Source organism: Terrapene carolina, unplaced genomic scaffold, assembly GCF_002925995.2.
Source record: "Terrapene carolina triunguis isolate 2854851 unplaced genomic scaffold, T_m_triunguis-2.0 Scaffold97, whole genome shotgun sequence".
Classification (NCBI taxonomy): domain Eukaryota; kingdom Metazoa; phylum Chordata; order Testudines; family Emydidae; genus Terrapene; species Terrapene triunguis.
In genome coordinates this window covers 9369501-9391049 of record NW_020664448.1, presented here as the reverse complement: position 1 = coordinate 9391049, position 21549 = coordinate 9369501, and the positions used below count along the sequence as shown (strand labels likewise).

Sequence of the window (21549 nt, the reverse complement as noted above, 5' to 3'; positions counted from 1 at the left end):
TTCTATGATGAGATAACTGGCTCTGTGGATATGGGGAAAGCAGTGGACATGATATACCTTGACTTTAGCAAAGCTTTTGATATTGTCTCCCACAGTATTCTTGCCAGCAAGTTAAAGAAGTATGGATTAGATGAATGGACTATAAGGTGGATAGAAAGCTGGCTAGATTGTCGGGTTCAATGGGTAGTGATCAACAGCTAGATATCTAGTTGGCAGCCAGGATCAAGCGGAGTGCCCCAGGGGTCAGTACTGGGGCCGGTTTTGTTCAACATCTTCATTAATGATCTGGATGATGGGATGGATTGCACCCTCAGCAAATTCACGGATGACACTAAGCTGGTGGGAGAAGTAGATATGCTGGAGGGCAAGGATAAGGTCCAGAGTGACCTAGACAAATTAGAGGATTGGGCCAAAAGAAATCTGATGAGGTTCAATCAAGAACAAGTGCAGAGTCCTACACTTAGGATGGAAGAATCCCATGCACTGCTACAGGCTGCCGACCAACTGGCTAAGCGGCAGTTCTGCAGAAAAGGGCCTGGGGATTACAGTGGATGAGAAGCTGAATGAGAGTCAACAGTGTGACCTTGTTGCCAAGAAGGCTAACGGCACATTGGACTGCATTAGTAAGAGCATTGCCAGCAGATCGAGGGAAGTGATTACTCCCCTCTATTCGGCACTGGTGAGGCCACATCTGGAGTATTGTGTCAAGTTTTGTGCCCCCCTCCCCCCACCCACTACAGAAAGGATGTGGAGAAATTGGAGAGAGTCCAGTGGAGGGCAATGAAAATGATTAGGAGGCTGGGGCACATGACTTATGAGGAGAGGCTGAGGGAACTGGGATTGTTTAGTCTGCAGAAGGGAAGAGTGAGGGGGGATTTGATAACAGCCTTCAACTACCTGAATGGGGGTTCCAAAGAGGATGGAGCTACGCTGTTCTCAGTGGTGGCAGAACAAGGAGTAATGGTCTCAAGTTGCAGTGGGGGAGGTCTAGGTTGGATATTAGGAAAAACTATTTCACTAGGAGGGTGGTGAAGCACTGGAATGGGTTACCTAGGGAGGTGGTGCAATCTCCATCCTTGCAGGTTTTGAAGGCCCGGCTTGAGAAAGCCCTGGCTGGGATGTTTTAGTTGGGGTTGGTCCTGCTTTGAGCAGGGGGTTGGACTAGATGACCTCCTGAGGTCTCTTCCAACCGTAATCTTCTATGAAACATATCCAGTTCCTTCATCCTTTGCTCATATGCCTTGCATTCCATCCCTGTGATCATCTTTGTTGCTTACCTCTGGATCCTTTCCATTTTCTGTACATCCTTTGTATACATCGGTGACCAACATTGGACACAGTACTCCAGCTGAGGCCTCACCAGTGCAAAGTAGAGCAGTAATATCACCTCTCATGACTTGCATGCTATGCCTCTATTAATGCAGCCTAAAATTGTATGTTTGCTGTTTTAGATACATAACTCTTTATAAGGAGACTTTTAATTGTTTATCTTGTTTCCCAGTTGTACCAATAGAAAATTATCAAAGTTTTCTTCTGTATCTCTTCTTTCTTCCAAAAACTTAACACAATATGTCTTCGGTTTCCAAGGCTTTTTATAACAATCTTGTAGAACACAAAATTTCTGCTCTTTCAGAATTAGTCTAAATAATTCCCTGGAAATTCATTTATGCTTTGGCTATGACTTTATATTCCCCTCAGCAAACTAGAACTCTTGAGTCTGTGATAGGATATCCTGCTTCACAGATGTATTGCGTTAAAGGAATACCCTGAGTCCAGAGTGAAACTTCATATATAAAAGTATGTAGAATACTGGCATATTATCTGCTTTCTTTATTTTCTTCGAGTACTGTCATTTCAGTTAGTTCTGTTGCTTGCGTGTTATTATTTATGTATATCTTCACCACATAAAATGGGGCTAGTTAACTCACAGTAGCTGTATGTTGCACAAGGTGCATGCCCGAAAGCACATACAATCTAATTGCACCCAATGACCAGTAAAGAGCAACAAAACTGTGGGGTGAGGTGTGACAGAAATGGAAGCTGCCTGCAATATCTTTGGAAAAACCTACTGAATTAAGTTTAAGTACCTCTAGGGTCCATTTTATTAAACACAAAGATTATATATTATTGTGAGGATGGATGATCAAAGGACTATATTGAACCATGTGACAGACAAGCATGGACTTTTGGAATAATAGGTGTGAAGTGGATTTCCTGGGATATATCTAGGGGGAGGTGAACACACATACCCTAACCTGGGTTATGCAAAAACCCTGCCTTTTGAAGTGGGCCCTGAGAAGTGTCCCAAACTCTATAAAGAAAAGACTAAACCAGGGATCGGCAACCTTTGGCATGCGGCTCGCCAGGGTAAGCACCCTGGCGGGCCGGGCCCATTTGTTTACCTGCCACGTCTGCAGGTTTGGCTGATCACAGCTCCCACTGGCCGCGGTTCGCTGCTCTAGGCCAAAGGGGGCTGCGGGAAGCGGCAGCCAGCACATCCCTTGGCCCGTGCCAAAGGTTGCCGATCTCTGGACTAAACTATTTATGGTGGTTCTGGTTCTGAGCCAAGGCTGTTATGAGCTTGTAGCCACAGGAAAAACCCTTTGTGAGGTTTGAAGGACTGATTCCAACAAGAGCCCTTGTTGGGGTGTGATGTTTGGTAAGCTTATTAGCTTGTGGGTAGGGCCTTTTATTGTTTTTAATGTTTTTCTCTGTAATGCTTTCACCTTAAAATAAATATGTTTGCTTATAAAGAGCTCTGTGGTAGTTTATAATGTCTGCTTATTACAGCTGTTCAAAGTGAAAGCAAAGTGCAGATGCTGGTGTGTTTAGGCAGCCTGGCTTGTTAGGGATATCACAGTGTAGGTAGAAAACTGTGGATCCTGGAAAAAACTCAGTTGGGAGGGAGAGACACATTGGTCTCCATCCAAGAGAGGCGATGGCTGAGGAGCTGGGAGCCTAGAATGGGTTCTCTCGAGGGACCACATGGGGGAATACAAGTGTAGTTGCCCTGAATTGTGACATGGAGATGACAGAGGAAAGATTGGTCCCGGATGTTAAGGTTACATGTTTATTTTTTGACAATGAGCCATTGGTACAATAGTTCAATTTGGGCAGGGACTGAGCAACAAGCAGTTTAGGGGCTCTGGCCCTCGGAGCAGGGGCTGAGCAAATAGCCAACACAGGCCATCCAGCCTAGGGTAGGTAGGCTCTCACCCCAGTGTGGGGGGCTGGCAGCAGCAGGGGTTCCACCCTCCTCCACCGGGTTCCAGACCAGGGCTCTGACAGGAACCTGAGGGTTCTGCCACTGGGTTAGTGGGGATCCCACTGAAACACGCTGACCTAGACTCTGGCAACACAACCAGACTAATGTCTGGTGTCCCTTGGCTACTTCCTACTACCCCTTTGAAGTGTACCTCCATCTCCTGGGGTTCCTCCATCTCCCCAGGGTATATGGCCAGCGGCAGTCCCAGTAGCTCCTCCAGGTACTGGTCAGTCAGCAGTCCCGGCTCCTCCTCTGGGTTCTCAGCAATGTAGAGCTCAGTCTTGGCTGCAGGGCTCGGCAGTGGTCTTCCTTCCCCAGCTCTTGCATAACTGAGCTGCAGGGCCCATCTTTTAAACTTCCTGTGCCCCTCTACTTCTGGCATTGCTTGCCTGGCTCCACCCACCAGCAGTTAGAGAGTGGTTTCTCCCCCTCAGTCTCGGAGGGAGGCCATGCTGCCTCACTACAATGTGTGATGAGATTTTTTTAATGTAAGTGATATCACTGGTGGGCCTTCCTGATGAAAAAAGTTTTAAGGAGGTATTTGAATAAAGCAAAAGTGATTGCCTTGTGTATATTTAAATAACTGTTTTCCTTAAGAATAAGCATAGTACTGATAACATAGCATGAGCTCTTTAACAAAATTACATTAACATAAGACTACCTTGTTAGAATAGAGCTGGGAAGTGGCCTACCTTGAGGAAAGTGAGCCAGAGAAGAAGTTTATTCTTCATTTGTTTTGCTCTAGCACTTGGGAGTGCTGGTCATGGACCAGGCCCCCCATTGTACGAGGTTTACAAACACAGAAAAAAGACAGTAGTTTCCCCAAAGCGCTTATACTAGGAAGCAGCAGTTCATATCTGTAGATGATCAGACAGGCTGGCAAATACAATCAGGTGTGTCATTTTCCCACTGTTAATCAGAGAAATGCATCACACTAAATCTGTGACCTGACAAACATCCCCACCTTGTTTACACTGGCTCATTAACACTACAAAAGTGATTTCCACCCTTTCTTGTCAACTATTGAGAATTACGTACTTCCAACTTAAATTAAATTGGCTCGTTAGCATTGACCCCCCACTTGGTAAGGCAACTCCCATCTTTTCATATGCTATGTATTTATACCTCCCTACTGCATGTTCCACTCCATGCCTCTGATGAAGTGGGGTTTAGCCCATGAAAGCTTATGCCCAGATAAATTTGTTAGTCTCTAAAGTGCCACAAGGACTCCTCATTGTTTTTCCTATTAACCTATGTTCATTTTATAATAGTTCTGATGAAGCACATTCTGCTCAATTTCAAAATAACAAATGCAACATTCTCTAAGTCTGTTTTTTCTTTCCTTGCAGGGTCAATGATTGTATCTTGCGGGTGAATGAGGCTGATGTATCAGAGGTCTCTCACAGCAAAGCAGTAGAAGCACTAAAAGAGGCTGGTTCTATTGTGCGATTGTATGTTCGTCGAAGGAGACCTATTCTGGAGACGGTTGTAGAAATCCAATTGTTCAAAGGCCCTAAAGGTAAATATGTAAAAGAGAACCCACATTTTGACATTTCGTTCTTGATGCATAACTAAACTCTTCATCATTGTGTAACTGGCACCTCAGTCTGATGTTTTGGAATCTGGCTGTGCTGACGTATATTGAGAGCTGAAATGAAATTGTTTTGGACTGTCACTGTCTGAGTTCAGTTGCCTGTTTTCCCTGCAGCTGTTGATGAGAGCACTGGAATCTAATATTCAGTATAGAGGGAATTTGGGCAGCTGGTCTGTTTTAGATGGTAATGATTGCAAAGATAGCTCAGTGCTTGCAAAGGAAGGACAGAAGAGGTGTCAGCCAGTGAGCTGTCAGGCAGCCCTCCTTCTTCCAAACCTTCTCCCCAGCTCCAGCATCTGCCTTTCATTTAGGATGTTGTTGGATATGGTTTTCTCTAATTCCCCTTCGTTCAAAAGGCCATATGACCATCCCCCAACTTCTCCTTCCAGAGTTTCCCCTACATTTCTCTCTCCCAAAGCTACAGTTGAAAGAATAAGAGAGAGAACAGACTGTCCTAGCAAGATAGCTCACTTGTCCTTGAATACGCTATTTTTCTCCTCATCAAGTTGCCATGGAAATGTAGTATAAAACCTTCCCTGCACACAGGCTTAAATCACTTTGTCTTCACTAGCTAAACCCTCTGGCTGGTGAAGGAGCCCTTTGGACATTGTGAAAACTTTGGTGTAAACTGCAGGATCTCATAAAAAACCTGAAAATAAAATATTTCTTAGAAGCAATTCTGCTCATATGTAAAACTTTCAGCATTACTCTTTCCCCCTTTCTTCTTACTAAAGGTATTTGCATGAAAACAAGACCTTTCTTTCTTAAGCGCTCATTTGATCCTAATGCTCCTTCCCACCTGAAAAGCATCTTTTTGAAACTACCTTATTTTCCATGGCTAATAATACCACAAACAGAACTGTTACTTTCACTGGGGGAGTGGGGAGAATAGGCAGCAGATACCAATGAACTCTTAGTCAATAAGGGGCCTAATTCATTTCTAGGATAGCTCCAATCACTTCAGTGGAGATTTTCCATCAGACCACATGGCTCCATGATTGTTTTTTTTTATATAGATGTCTTTAGTAATAATGAATGAGTCAGGTGAAACAAAGTCTGACATATTCATTGGATAGTTTGGAAATAAAATGATTTTTCACTGGCTTTCATTAGATCTCATCTCATCTTTAAAGAATTCGTGTTTCTGGAAGCTGGTATGACAGTATTAGTGAATTTTATTTGTTTACTGAGAAATTTTGTAATGTTCTGTAAAAAATAGCATAAAGTCCTGCATATTGTAAGTACCTCCATATTAGGAATATCACAAGCATTTGATACTTGGACTTCAACACTATATGGTTCACCGCTTACTATTGCCAAACAGTAAGGTACATTTAAATGTGCATCTGAGGGAAGAATTTAGCCCTAAGAATCCAGAATGTTATAATACAAAATTGACTTTCAAATTCAAAGCAGTCTATGCTGGGAGACTTTATATGTACATGTTAAATTGGAACAGTACAGGAAGCAGTGTTTTAAAGAATTTTGAATTAAACAAATGTACAGTGCAACTGTTATCTTGAGTAACCTAAAGAAACTAAACATAACACATCCTTTAAGCTTTTGATGAGACAGAAATAATTTAGTTTTACTGTAACAGTGGCTGCATTGTGGAAATGGAAATGAGATGCTAGCACTTTATTAAAAAAATTCTTGCAAGATTTTCATTTTCGTTGTGTGCCTAGAACAATTTTGTTTTATGTTTGTTACAGAACAGAGTCAATATGAAAAAAGCTTTTACGACAAATGAAGAACTTTTTACCTCTTAGTTTTATAAGTATTGATTTGATGGTTCTAGTTAATGAATATGTAATTTATTGCAGACATATACTCCAGCTATTGAATTGTATTATTAAATTAGGTGTCTCTTAAATTTCCATTTTAGCATTACTGAAAGTAAGTTAACTGAAAAGCAGGTTGAAAAAATTAAAGTAAATAATCAGCTCTTGGAAAAAATAAGTCTTTATGCTTTATAGTTTGAGCTGTAAGTGATGTGCTTGTATGCTTCATATGTATTACAGAGGAAGGAGGAAGAAGGAAAAGAGGAGGAAAATAATATATATATGCTGGTTAAATTTTTTGAAATTAGTATTAATTTTCATATAGTAGCAATTTTAATCTGATTATTTCAAAGTCTTATATCAACGATTAGTCAGATCTTGTGAGGTAGCTGTGTACCTCTGTTATGTCCATTGTACAGATGAGTAAACTGAAGGACACAGAAGTTACAAGAGGCCACACAGCACGTTAGTTCTAAAGTTGGGAATAGAATCTAAAGATCTTGGCTTGTAGGCTTGAGTGCTAACATCTATCCCTGGCACTACGCTCTGTCCATTCACACTGAAAGTACTTTGTCTGTGAATTACGCTTTCCTATCATTGCTATAAACCATAGAAACCATTTAGTATTTATATACCCAAAGAGATTTATAATCATTTATCTTATTTTCAACAAGAAAAACTGTTAGTTTTCAGACAAGAAGGCTGTTCTGATGTCAAACCTATTATAGCAAAGATATTTAAAAATGCTCCTTTTGTGTATTTGTTTCAATATACTGCTGACTTCATTACCTACTGTGCTGAGAATGCACCTCACAAAACTGAGTCTTGCCCTCTGCAGCATCACCTACACTGAATGATCAATTCCTGTACTTGTATGTGCATGTGCAGTAGCTCATACTTGTCAGTGTTTGAAAGCTATAAATAAGGAAAATTGTAGAGGGAAATACATGCATTTATTTTCAGCTGAAGTACATAGGACTATGAGAATTTTTTTGGAGGGATTTAAATGTTTTACAAAAGTTAATCTAACTAGAGATGGTTGGCATGTAAGCTGATGATTTTGCATCAGATGTGGATTTGTGTGTCACATATAGAGGGCAGAATGGAAGCCAGCATATTGCAAATATATTATAAATGCAAAACAAATAAGTGTACACGACATATATTAAGAAGCCATGTAACCCTTCAATTTGACTATTTGCAAAAGAGATGAGTAAGGATACCTCTGAACTGTTTAGCATTTTTTCAAAATTCCAAGAACAGTCTGACCTCCTGTTCAACACCAGCCATATAACTTCCTTAAAGTAATTCATAGAGCAGATCTTTTAGTAAAACATCCAATCTTGATTTAAAAATTGCCAGTGATGGAGAATCCACCACAACCCTTGCTAAATTGTTCCAGTGGTTAATTACCTATTATTTAGCTTCAACTTCCAGCCATTGGATTGTGCTATACATTTGTCTGCTAAGTTTGTTCCCCGCGTAGCTACTTATAGACAATGATCAAGTCATCCTTGAACCTTCTCTTTCTTAAGATAAACAGACTGAGCTTCTTGAGTCTACTACCTTAAGGTATGCTTTTAAAACCTTTAATCATTTAATTAACATGATAGGTCCAATTTTCCAACAGGTCCATACCTATGTAGTTACAGAAACTCTGTGTGTATTCAGAAGTTTGCCACACCCCTTTTTGAAAATATTGTTTAGAATGTCCTTGAGCTATCTTCTGATAAAGATACAGGTAGTCCTCGACTTTACGACGTTCAACTTACGACAAACGGCATTTACGACGCTTCTGAATTGACACCCTGATTCAACTTACAACAATTGGTTTCGACTTTGACGTTCGGTCCCACAATGGAGGGGATTGCGATTACGATGTTTTGACTTACGATACAATTTTCAGGAACCAATTGTGTCATAAGTCCGAGGACTGCCTGTACAGAGAGAGAGAGAGTTTTAAAAGCCTGATCATTACAGAATCTTTTCTTTATCATATGTTAGGAAATTGTCCCTAATACATAAATCAAATACACAAGTTTATTACTGGAAATGAAAGACCAGCTATTTATGAAATGCTGTGCAAGTGCATTTCCTACCAGGATTGGCTCTAGGCACCAGCAAAGCAAGCACATGCTTGGGGCGGCACAATTCCAGGGGCGGAATTCCGGCCATTCTTTTTGTTTGTTTGTTTTGCTTGGGCAGTGCTCTCGGAGCTTGGGGCAGCAAAAAACCTAGAGCCGGCCCTGTTTCCTACTGGTCTGTTTCAGAACTCTCCCTGGGCCTAGAGCTCAGCAACCAGTTTCTTTTCAGTTGCTACAGCCTCCTACAGAGCAGATATATTCAATATGTCCCCACATACAATATCTATTTCTGATTGACAGTCAATGGGATTAGGCTCCTAGGGGATTTAGATGGTTTGAAAATTCTATCCCTGGATTGAAAGTATGTGTTTTCTTTCCTGTGTATGGAAACATAACAAGAATAATGACAATGAGAATGGATTTATTTTTTTTAATCATCAGTGTCACAGCTGTATACACCACAGTGTTTGTATCAAGGAAACAAGTGTGCATAAATTTAAACACTTTGTCTAAGATGGTATTTGGTCAGCCTTTGTAATTGTACATGTAAAATAGCTTTCTGTGAGACCTTGCAACAAACTGATTATTTCTTATGAGGAATGAATTACAAACTTTAGCAGCATTCTCCCTTGTGTCCTGTCTGTTCAAAAATTATAATATATAAACCCATTTATTTATAATTGAGTAAAGCTTTTTGAAATGAAGAAATTTTATGGATCTCTGGGGTCTTCAGGAATCTTTGCTATTTGATCATTCCATACAATTTATATTTTGTTGACAACAAAACAATTGTTGTGTGCTTGATCAGTGATAGAAGTTTAACTTTGATTTTTATTTCAAATTTTAAAGGATCAGCTAGGCAAGCCCATGATGCCCTGATTGCAGCCTTAGTCTTTCTGATATCCAGACATGCTATGTGTATATTATCCAGGTCTGTTAGTTGTTTACTGTGATGCAAATATAAGACTTTAAAAATAGATGCGCCTTTTGTTTCACTCTATGAAGGTCTTATTGCCTAATTTTTCCATACACAAAGTGCAACCATGTACTTTCAGTCTGAATTAGTTTTTGATCAAAAGAGAACCACAAAACAAGAAAAGGAGCAAGGTGTTTCTCTTCTCTGTAGCAGGCTGTATTTGAACAGAATGTGCAATAACAGTTGCCTCCAGGAGACAGCAGAGTCCTAGAAATTTAAAAATGCAGAGCACATAAAATCCCATCATATGCCTAGCAACACACACATTACTTATTGTCACTGAAAGTTTCTGTTGCATCTGCATATAGTAACAAATCAGTTTTGGGGAGGTAGAGAGTACCATATTACTTAGGGTCTTATGGAAAAGGCAGGCTGAGTTGTGTAATTAGCATGGTTGTACACAGAGAGGAATCCCTATGAAGCACTAAGTTCATTAATTTCAATAAGCTTATAAAAAAACAAGCAACAAGTAAAATTCCACTGTGACGCACAGGATATGTCTACACTGCAATAAAACACCCGTGGCTGGCCCAAGTCAGCTAACTCATGCTGGCGGGGCTCAGGCTGTGGGGCTATAAAATTACAGTGTAGACGGCTCAGGCTGTGGGGCTATAAAATTACAGTGTAGACGTCTCGGCTTCTGCTGGAGCACCGGCTCTGGGACCCTGCATGGAATTTTACTCTTATGCGTAATTATTTTTTGTAAAACCTATCACTTCTTCAGATGAGAAAACTCAGAAATATTGAGAGCATTGAGAGTTCTCACAGTAGATTTCTTATCTTTAGTGGCTCTACTTATTATTCTGTTCTTGTTTTGCAGGCATAGCTCCCATTGACCGAGTGGGAGTGCTGCAAGCAGAACTACTGCAGAATATTGTATTTACTGAAGGAAAAGTCCCCCAGGGAAAGTCAGGTCAAGGTGAAAAAGGAGAAGAGCTTTATTCAAGTTAGCCTTTTTCATAGAGAAATTTGCAGGGTCCCAGAACCCTGGGCTCCTGCCCAAGCGTGAATGTCTATACTGTAATTTTATAGCCCCACAGCCTAAGTCAACTGACAAGGCCAGCTGCGGGTGTTTTATTGTAGTGTAGACTCCTAGTGCCATGGATGGATGGAAACCTGTTTCAGCCAGGGCATTGAGGGCTTGCTTCACTCTATGTAAATATAAAATGTAGAAAACTACAAAAAAAGGCAAACATACCATTTTCATTTTTTTCCTACAAGACCTTTTAAACTATGGTACACACAATGATGTTGCCGTATATTAGCAAACATAGCACAAATGCTTTTCTCAAGTGATGTGATCACACATAGGCCAAATGGCTATCTAATGATGTTAACCTTGCGTCAAGTTCTTGCTGAAGCTCTTCTTTCTAGACACATTTGCCAACGTACTTTCACATTCCTTTCTTTACAGAACCTTTAAATCAGATAAAACGGTAATTTAAAGAATCTTTTATTTATAGATAGTAGAATTCTACCATTGTTAAGCGGACAGTTGGTCGCCTTGTTATACATAGACATGGTGTCAGAGCATATATAACAAGGGTTTTGATTGATAGCTTAAGCCCTTCTGTCATACACTAGAAAGAAAGCCAATTTAAAAACAGAAAATATTAGTTTCAGTAACTATAGCAGTGCAGGATCATACATTTTTGTTTGTTATTCAAACAAATTTTCAGGAGCATAATAAACTCCTGACCTCACTTCCGTAGCAAATGAGACGTTTAGAAGATAACACAGCTGCAGAAAAGATGCTTAGATAATGAAAAACAGATGAGAGCAGGAAACCTGGGAGGAGAAATGGCAGATTAAAAATAGCAAATAAGAAATAAATGTAAAACACAACTGATTATGCCATCTGGAAATTCTGGTGGCTTGAGTTTCTGCTCTTGTATTTTAATTCACCATTGATCCTGTTTATTATTGGAGTGGCGCTCAAGTCATGGATCAGGTCCCCCTTGTGCTAGATGCTGTACAAACACAGGATAGACCCCCAAAGAGCTTAAAATCTAAGTATAAGATAATAGAATAATGGCCTTGTTTTACTAGTGAACTGGAATACAAGGGCATACTTCCTTCTGGAAATTTTACATGGGCTTAAAAATCTCAATAAAACTGAAGATATGAAAATCTGTAGATAAACATTTGAGCTAAATACCTGAACCTCAACTTTTAATATATAGTATAAAAAAGTAGAGAAATGGAGTTGATTTCCCCCACCTTCTATGAGTAGATAATATTAAATGGCCATGAGGTACTCTAATTGGGACTGACAGAATGTTGAAAATATAGCCTGCCAGCTGCCCTCTGAGTCACTATCTTAGGCTAGGTCTACACTACGGGGGGGGGGTCGACCTAAGATACGCAACTTCAGCTACGTGAATAGCGTAGCTGAAGTGGGGTATTTTAGGTCGACTTACCTGGCTGTGAGGACGGCGGCGAGTCGACCACTGCCGTGCCGCCGTCGACTCTGCTTCCGCCTCTTGCCGCGGTGGATTTCCGGAGTCGACAGAAGAGCCATCGGGGATCGATTTTATCGCGTCTTCACTAGACGCGATAAGTCGATCCCCAATAGATCGATTGCTACCCGCCGATTCGGCGGGTAGTGAAGACGTGCCCTTAGAAAGGTGCAGACCCACTGGAAGTAAGGATCCCAGTAGGCCAAAGTCTAGGTCTATTACTCCTTCCTATTGGCTCTCATAATGGATTTTTTCCCATTGTGGTTGAATTTGACCAATAAAAAACATTTAATTGTATGCCTTTATTTTTCTTAGTGAGTACATTTAAATATACATTCAATGTTGCTCTCAGGCTCCTGACATGTAGCCTATGTAGAGGTCTGCTTGGACCTAATTTTAAATCCTGACCTAGACCTGCTCCCAAGCTGATCACAGCTGACCCAACCCGAAGAGTGTCGAGTCATTGTCAGACCTGACCCAACCCGACCCTTCTTCCTGAACCTGTGTCAGTGCCACCACTGCCACCACATCCTTGGGGCTCAGCCTGGTGGGGGCTTCCTGCTCCCCATGGCCCAGGCACATGATCTGTCTCCGGCTGCCTCCTACTCATGTCATTGACGTGACAGCTACCTGCCCCATTCCTGTTGCCACTGCTGCCTCGCTCTGCTGGATGTGCAGTGGATTGAGAAGTGCTATGACTTACCAGCACACTAACTCCACAACACACACAGTGCAGCAAGTGGCAGTGGCCAGCAGGAGCAGGGCACACAGCGGCAGCGGCGCTAAAGCCATGGGCATGAGGAGGTGTTCAGAGATGACTCGACCCGAGACGGTCAGGTTGTTTTCGGACCTGATCGAATCTGACACTTGTAGCTGGGTCCCGTCAGGTTTGGATTTAATTGTAAAGCTTCTAAGTCAATGTGTACCTTTGTGTTGCAAAGCTTGGGCACGTCTGGCCTAATCCTTTTGTTATGAGACAAAACTGGGGGAAGGGAATGAAGTATGCTAATTCTCTTGTACAATCCAATGCAAATAAAAATTGTGAAATAAGAATTTAGGTAATAAGTAGAGTGGGGTGATTTAAAAAATTGCCCAAAATATTTTTCAGGGGACCAAAACTGTTCACAAGTTCAGGTCTGACAATTTTTGACAAATGTGGCTAATAGTTTCTGCCAAAAAAAATAACCCCTGTGAAACCAAAATTTTTAAAAATCTTAAAACCATTTTGACATTTCATTTTGTAGCATTTCAGAAATATTGATTCAAATGACTTTTCTTTTCTTTTCTTTTCTTTTTTTTTACTGTTGAGAAAAACTGAAAAAAATCAGTGTTGGTTCAAAACAAATAAAGGGTTGTTTTTTTTAGGTGACCAGATTGAAAATTACACCAAAAAAAAAAAAATCTATTCATTTTGAACCAACACTGATTTTTTTTGGTCACTGAAAAATCAATTACATCTCTACCCCGATATAACACGACCCAATATAACATGAATTCGGATATAACGCGATAAAGCAGCGCTCTGGGGGGGGCGGGGCTGTGCACTCCGGCGGATAAAAGCAAGTTCAATATAACGCAGTTTCACCTATAACGCAGTAAGATTTTTTGGCTCCCTAGGACAGAGGTATATCGGGCTAGAGGTGTATTTGCTTAGCTGTAGTAATAAGTAATCAAAGGAGGAGAAAAGACAACAGGGAACAGTAAGAAAGCAAAGTGCTTATTGGGTAGTGAAGTAATGTTATACTTTCTGATGTAAATGTTTGAACACTGAGGTTCAGTTTCATGGTTGCCACATGTCCCCTATGTGCTGACTGTGTTGGTGCAAAGGGAGTATAGAGCAGGTATAAAACCTCCCTAATAAATAACACTCATTCAGGGGGGTCATATGACCTCATACTTCCGGGAGTGGCACCAGGGCTTTTGGCACCCTAGGCGGGGGTCCTTCCGTGCTCCCGGTCGTCATCGTCAATTCTGCGGCGGGGGGGTCCTTCCACGCTCCCGGTCTTCGGGGCACTTCGGTGGCGGGTCCCGGAGCGAGTGAAGGACCCGCCGCAGAATTGCCGCTGAAGACCTGGAGCGCTGAAGGACCCCCCGCTGCTGAATTGCCGCCAAGGGCGGCAAAATGCTGCCCCCCCCCAAATCCTGGTGCCCTAGGCAACCGCCTGGGTCGCCTAAATGGAAGTGCCAGCCCTGCATACTTCCCTCACAAACACATAGCTTAAGGCTTTTGATACTGCCTCACATGACATTCTCGTAAACAAACTAGGGAAATACAACCTAGATGGAGCTACTATAAGGTGGGTGTATAACTAGTTGGAAAACCATTCCCAAAGATTAATTACCAGTGGTTCACAGTCAAGCTGGAAGGGCATATCAAGTGGGGTCCCACAGGAATTAGTTCTGGGCTCTGTTCTGTTCAATATCTTCATCAATGATTTAGAAAATGGCATGGAGAGTACACTTATAAAGTTTGCGGATGATACTGCGCTGGGAGGGGTTGCAAGTGCTTTGGAGGATAGGATTAAAATTCAAAAATGATCTGGACAAACTGGAGAAATAGTCTGAATTAAACAGGATGAAATTCAATAAGGACAAATGCAAAGTACTCCACTGAGGATGGAACAATCAGTTGCACACATAGAAAATGGGAAATGACTGCCTAGGAAGGAGTACTACAGAAAGAGATCTGAGGGTCATAGTGGATCACAAGCTAAAGATGAGTCAACAGCATAACACTGTTGGGCAAAAAACAAAAACAAAAAGGCAAACATAATTCTGGGATGTATTAGCAGGAGTGTTGTAAGCAAGACACGAGAGTTATAAGCAAGACAGGAGAAGTAATTCTTCTGCTTGATTCTGTGATGATTAGGCCTCAGCTGAAGTATTGTGTCCGGTTTTGGGCGCCACATTTCAGGAAACATGTAGACAAATTGGAGAAAGTCCAGAGGAGAGCAACAAAAATGATTAAAGGTCTAGAAAACATAAGCTATGAGGGAAGATTGAAAAAATTGGGTTTGTTTAGTCTGGAGAACAGAAGGCTGAGAGGGGACATGATAACAGTTTTCAAGTACATAAAAGATTGTTACAAGGAGGAGGGAGAAAAATTGTTGTTCTTAACCTCTGAGGATAGGACAAGAAGCAATGGGCTTAAATTTCAGCAAGGGCAGTTTAGGTTGGACATTAGGAAAAACTTCCCAACTGTCAGGGTGGTTAAGCACTGGAATAAATTGCCTAGAGAGGTTGTAGAATCTCCATCATTGGAGCAGGTTAGACAAACACCTGTCAGGGATGGTCTAGATAATACTTAGTCCTGCCATGAGTGCAGGGGACTGGACTCGATGACCTCACGAGGTCCCTTCCAGTCCTACAATTCTATGATTCTGTGGTACACACTTAACCTGTATGCGAGTCAGTGCTGAACGTTTGCTATTGTTGCTGAGGTATTGTTTAAGCTTTCCCATTAGAGTCTGAGGGAAGTTAATACGTTCTGTGTAGTATATTTCTGTTCCTGTTGGAGATGGAAAAAATATTAATGAGAATATGCAGAGGTGGTCACCATCAGTATAAGGGTATGTCTTCACTGCAGAGCAAGCCCAGGCTCTTACCCAGGTGTTGCTCTGGCCCCTCTGCTTTCCACACACAAAAGCCTTTTATCTAGAATGAAAGCAGTTCCCAGTTCTGCTTTTATTTGGGCTGGTAACCAGCCCTCTTTGCCCTGAGGAAGCAGGCTAATAGTCTTCCAATGCCTTCCCACAATTCCCCCGTGTACTCAGAAGGACAGAAAAGTTCTCCCACAATGCACTGAGAAAGAGCAGCTCAGCTTACTGCTGCACAGAGAACCTAGGGTGTGCCTCCAAAAGTCCTAGCAACGCACAGAACTGGAGGGCATACACCAGTGAGGTCATAGTAATGGGTTTCACAGTATGGTTGTTCACCCAGGTGCTGATCACCCAGGCTAACTGCAGAACGATGCGTCTTTAAAGGACTACTGGGGTATGCTTAAGTGGTGTCCCATAACTTTGCACTTCCTTGCTTTGAACAGTTTGCATTTGCAGGGGGATGTCACACTTAACCAACCTTAATTCCTTCTGAACAATCCTTTTGTTTGTATGTTTTGAAATTATGTATTAATTCACAATATCTAAGAATCCACAGTGAATCTTCCTATCATTACTGCAAATTAGTGAAGTTCTATTATACAGCCATAATGGTAAATTCTTGACCTTGGTGGTAGTGCCGGCCAAAACACTGACTTGCACTGAGGCAACTTGATATATGATAGATCAAATTCTCTTTCAAAAAAGGTATTTAGTTCCTTTGCTTTCTCTTCCTTTTTACCCATGATATTGGGTTGCTATTCCAGGCAGTTTAGGCCACTGCATCTTTATGTATCAGATTCCTCTCCCTCCCGCCCCCCATATGGTGATGTGCTACTGCTGTATTCTCCTTTCTTTTCCTATGTGTAGATGCTGGGAATGTATGTTACTCTCTCTGTTGCCTGTCTTGTTTGGTCTTTGATCTCTATTTGTTGATTAACTTTCCCTCATGTGGTTCATGCCATGTTGCTTGCTGGAAAATACATCCATTTTTATTTGTTCTCTCTAAACAATGAGATTCTACAAACTTTCTTTTGAAGTCACACTATACTTGTTGATTTGTTTTACTTGTGTATGGTATATGTGGTATGGATCCACTCTCTAACTAGACAATAGTACCCTTTTTTTTTCTGTAGACTTCCACAGAAATGTGCCTTCAATATTTTTTTTCTTTCAAGAATTCTTTCTGGATGATCTGTTAAACTAGTATGACCCATTTTAAGTGGTCTTCCACTCAGAATGAGTAGAAGACCATAGTGAATTGAACATAATGTAGGGCTCTTCTAATCTCCCTGTTCCCTTGGGGCTATTTGCTTCTCTTAGTGCACATTCCCTGGATGATGTACTTGGGATAGATTTGCACTGTAAAAAATAATTCTTAGATGGTTTAGGATCTTTCTGTTGTAGTACCGTCTCTCCTAAATATATTTCTGCATAAATGAAGGGCTGTATGGAATTACATTGTGTTGCTAACCTTTTCTGAGATTCGTTTTGTAGTTTGCAGATTGCTTGTACTCAGAGTTCACAGAATACTGTAGAAAATTGTTGAGAGTCCCTTCTGTGGTGTGAAGAAAGTGTAGTATCATTGTGGAGTGAGCCTATTTTTGCAGCCTCGACTAAGACACAGCTCCCACTGGCTTCATTTAAAATTTTATTTCTGTAAAACCTGCAGGATTGGGCCTTTTTGTTTTTGTAAATACAGTAGTAAGTTAAAAAAGAAATCCTATCATTTTTAGCTACAAAGCCAGATTTAAAGGGTACTCTCACTGTACCTCAGATAGCAGCAAATACAGTGGTCACCATGAAAATGTCAACACCATTACCTCATAGTTATTTCCTGTTCAAAGTCATTTTTCTTGCAGTTGTAGGTTCAGTAGTATTGGGCATTGAATGCACCTTGGCAACCCTTAGCAGTTTTAGTTTGGAGGGCGTTGTACAAATAGATACTTAGTTCTGGTTTGTGATGATTTCTACCCTCTAAAATTTGCTTTGAATTTCAGGTTGAAAACAAGATTTATATTGTTTTGTTGAAATCATTTGGAACAATAGAGTCTTTGCAATTTTGAACAAAATCCTACATTCCTGATCATACATACGGAGGATTGGGATTTGAGTCTTATGAGTAAGGCACTGAACTGGGACTCCAGAAATATGAATGTTTTTATTTTAAGTGGTTCATAATGTGTCAGTCTGGGGAATATCAGGAAAGGCACTGTGGATCTATGGTTGTTCACAGAGCACAGTTTGAGACTTTCTCTCCTCGAAAATATACTTCTTAGCTCCTTAATATCAATAGCCATATTTTTAAAAGTGGTCACTAATTTCAATTACAGCTACTGATGCTCGGCATTTATGAAAATCAGGTCTAATGTATCTCAAGTTGGGCAATGAAAGTACTCAAAAGTGGTGACTGCTTTTGAGAATATCGGCCCAAACATGCATCAGAGACCTCTAAAATGTGTAGTTATCAGATCAACATTAATAGCTGCTGTAATTTTTGTCATCTGTATATATCAGTGGTGGACGACCTGTGGCCCATTGGCCACACGCAGCCCGTCAGGGTAATACGCTGGTAGGCCATGAGACAGTTTGTTTACATTGACCGTCCGCAGGCATGGCCACCCGCAGCTCCCAGTGGCCACGGTTCTCTGTTTCTGGCCAATGGGAACTGCAGGAAGCGGTGCGGGCCGTAGGGACATGCTGGCTGCCGCTTCCCGCAGCTCCCATTGGCCGGGAATGGCAAACCACGGCCACTCGGAGCTGCGGGTGGCCGTGCCTGCGGACGGTCAATGTAAAACTGTCTCGCGGCTCGCCAGCAGATTACCTTGATGGGCCATGTGCAGCCTGCGGGCTGTAGGTTTCCCACCACTGATATATATGGTTAATTGATTATACCACTTAAAACTGATAAACGTTTTCTAGTCCTCCTACTGCAGTATATGTACAGTACCTGTAGCTGTGTATTTTTACCATAGTAAAAGAAATTAAATAGTTGATCTTTGGGGATAAATTACAAGAAGAATCTTTTCATGGTAGCATTGTGCTTAGTAGTCAGCTAAGGAGCTGCCAGCTATTCTGACTTAACGAGCTTTGGCCATAGGGTTGCCAACTTTCTACTCGCACAAAACCAAACACCCTTGCCTCACCCCCTGCCCCGCTCCTCCTCTGAGGCTCCGCCCCTTATCCAAGGCCACGCCTCCCCCCATCACTTGCTCTCCCCACCCTCACTCGCTCATTTTCACCGGGCTGGCTCAGGGGGCAGGGAGGGGGTGAGGGCACCAGCTGGGGGTGCAGGCTCTGGGGTGGAGCTGGGCATGAGGGACTTGGGGAGCAGGAGTGTGCTGCGGGCTGGGACTGAGGGATTTGGAGGGCAGGAGGGGAATCAGGGCTGGGGTTCAGAGGTGCAGGATCAAGGTGGCGCTGCCCCCACAGCTCCCATTTGCCACAGTTTCCGGCAAATGGGAGCTGCAGGGACGGTGCTTGGGGCAGGGGAGCATAGGAGCCGGAAGTGGGACATGCCGCTGCTTCTGGGAGCCGCCTGGAGCCACGGCAGGTAATGAGCCTCCCTTAGTCCTGATGCGCCACTGACCAGACCTTTAATGGTCAAAAACCGGACACCTGGCGACTCTGTTTGGCCAGCTCTGCTTCTTCCCAGAACTCATTCTTGGCCACATTTGTAAATTGTTGTGTAGCCTGAGGGCATCAGCCTTACATTTCAGTATAAGAATAAATTCAAGGTCCAGTTCATGCCCAAAGACGGGATTAGAAACGTCTCATCAGCTTCCCCTCTCCTCCTGTGAATTAACTCCTGCTTTCTCTTCCCTGCTCCGTTCCTGTTGTCTCCGGACATAATACAGAGAGCATGGTAGAGCAACTTTAAAGCAAGAGCTGTGCAACAAATTAAGAGGCTGGCAAACCTTCCCTAACTGCTATTCAGAACAATAGCATGAGTCATCAACTACTTAGAGGGGAGATTGCAATTAACACCGGGCCAGGGGATAGGGCGGCCACCTTCCCTTATTTCTTTGTCTTATAAAACCTATCACAATTGGAACTGAAAAAAAAATACTACACAAGGCATACAGCCACAACATTTGGCTATGGGATTTCATTACTTTAGTGGATCCCAATTTAATACAAGCAAGAACAAATGCTCCAGCTAGTCACATTACAGACTGTCCCAGTTTTAGTATATCGATTCAGCACCATCGCCTAGAACTATACTTCACTGATAGGCATGACTTCTCACATTAGACTTTTCTATCTTGCAAGAGACCATGCCTATCAGGTTAGTTTCTGCCAGCGGCACTGAATTGATATCCCTAAATTGAGAGTCTCTTTAATAGAACTAGTTGTAGTTTTGTTATTTTAATACATTATTGCTCCTAGTGAATAGTGGGAATAAAAAGAGGTGGGTGATATAAGTTCCTTTGTTTTCGTCAGACTTAAAATCATATCCTCCAGTTTGATTAGGAGTAGGTCTGTAACACCATTCTCTTCATTATGCGGTGTCTCATGGAACAAAAAATGCATTAGCCCACTTATCTCCTTTGGGCACCAAAATCTTACAACTGATCTGCCCAGACTGTCAGATGTGACATACTTCCCAATTTTCAAAGAGCAGGGAGGCTCCTCCTTCCATTCTATAAAGAAAACTAACACTTGTTTATTGTGATTTCAAAGGAAAATAGCTTTTTGATTACACAGGACACCTTTGCTCTGACACTCTAGCCTGTGGCTGACTATTTTCTGTCTGCGGGGGAGAAGTGAAGCAGGCCTACTACACAGCTTATTACAATAGCAGTCAAGTGGTTTGAAGAAAATATGCTTTCTTGAGCGTGTGAAGGTTTTCTAGACTATTGCTTCACCAGCCCATAGGAATAGTGTTCCTTGGCTGAGTGGAAGGCAAACCTGCCCATTGCAGTTACTGTCCTAAATGGTAGATATGCTGCTTTGGTTCTTCAGTAAACAACATGCATCCCAAGAATAAGTGTCATGCTCTGCATTGCTTCATCTTTGTCAAACACAGAATCCTGTACAATACTTTTGCAAAGGGTAATGGTTTTGATACGAGAATATGAAATAGCTGCAATATTTGCTACATTCCAACACCCTAGCATTTTTCTCAGGGGGGGAAAGAGACTTAAGGCTGTCTCTTCTTCAGTGTGTCCTTGCCATCAGAACATGGTGATTGTATAGTATTATGCAAACAGAGTGTGGTAATTACATCCAAATGTCATTATATTTGGCCAAATTCAACCCTGCCTGTAAGCAATTGTTAATCAGTTGACTTCAGTGAAGTTGTTCCTGCTTGCAACAAAGCTGTCTGGCCTAAATGTGTTTTCACACTTTTTTAAATAGACTGTGGATGTCCTGTTGGTTTCAGAATCTTCCTTTGACATCAGGATGATTTTTGAAATACAAGTGGCAAACCTAACAAGTGCTGTTCTCCTGTTTTCATTTTACAGTATAATAAGGCAGTAGAGATCATATTGTAATACTGACATAGAATTCAAATTATTTATTGGGACACTGCAAGTAACAACCCCAGCACCAAAGGCAGGACTTAATTTCTTAGTAATTCTCACTCCTCCCAACACAACAAGTTATCACTAAGATAAAGATATAACACCCCCTGTTGATGGTGGTGCTGTCTATACTGGTCATTACAATACACCTCTACCCCGATATAACGCTGTCCTCGGGAGCCAAAAAATCTTACCGCGTTATAGGTGAAACAGCGTTATATCGAACTTGCTTTGATCCGCCGGAGTGCGCAGCCCCCCCCCCCCCC

The 21549-nt window shown here is 41.9% G+C and overlaps 1 protein-coding gene across 2 annotated transcripts in view; it reads left to right on the top strand.

The window, feature by feature from the left end:
• Positions 1-21549, top strand: part of DLG2 (discs large MAGUK scaffold protein 2) — a 581213-nt gene that overhangs the window by 152106 nt on the left and 407558 nt on the right. For both annotated transcript variants that reach the window (XM_026651698.2, XM_026651699.2), the window contains exon 5: positions 4615-4784. In XM_026651698.2, the coding sequence (XP_026507483.1) occupies positions 4615-4784 (170 nt within the window). The remainder of the gene's footprint in view (positions 1-4614; positions 4785-21549) is intronic.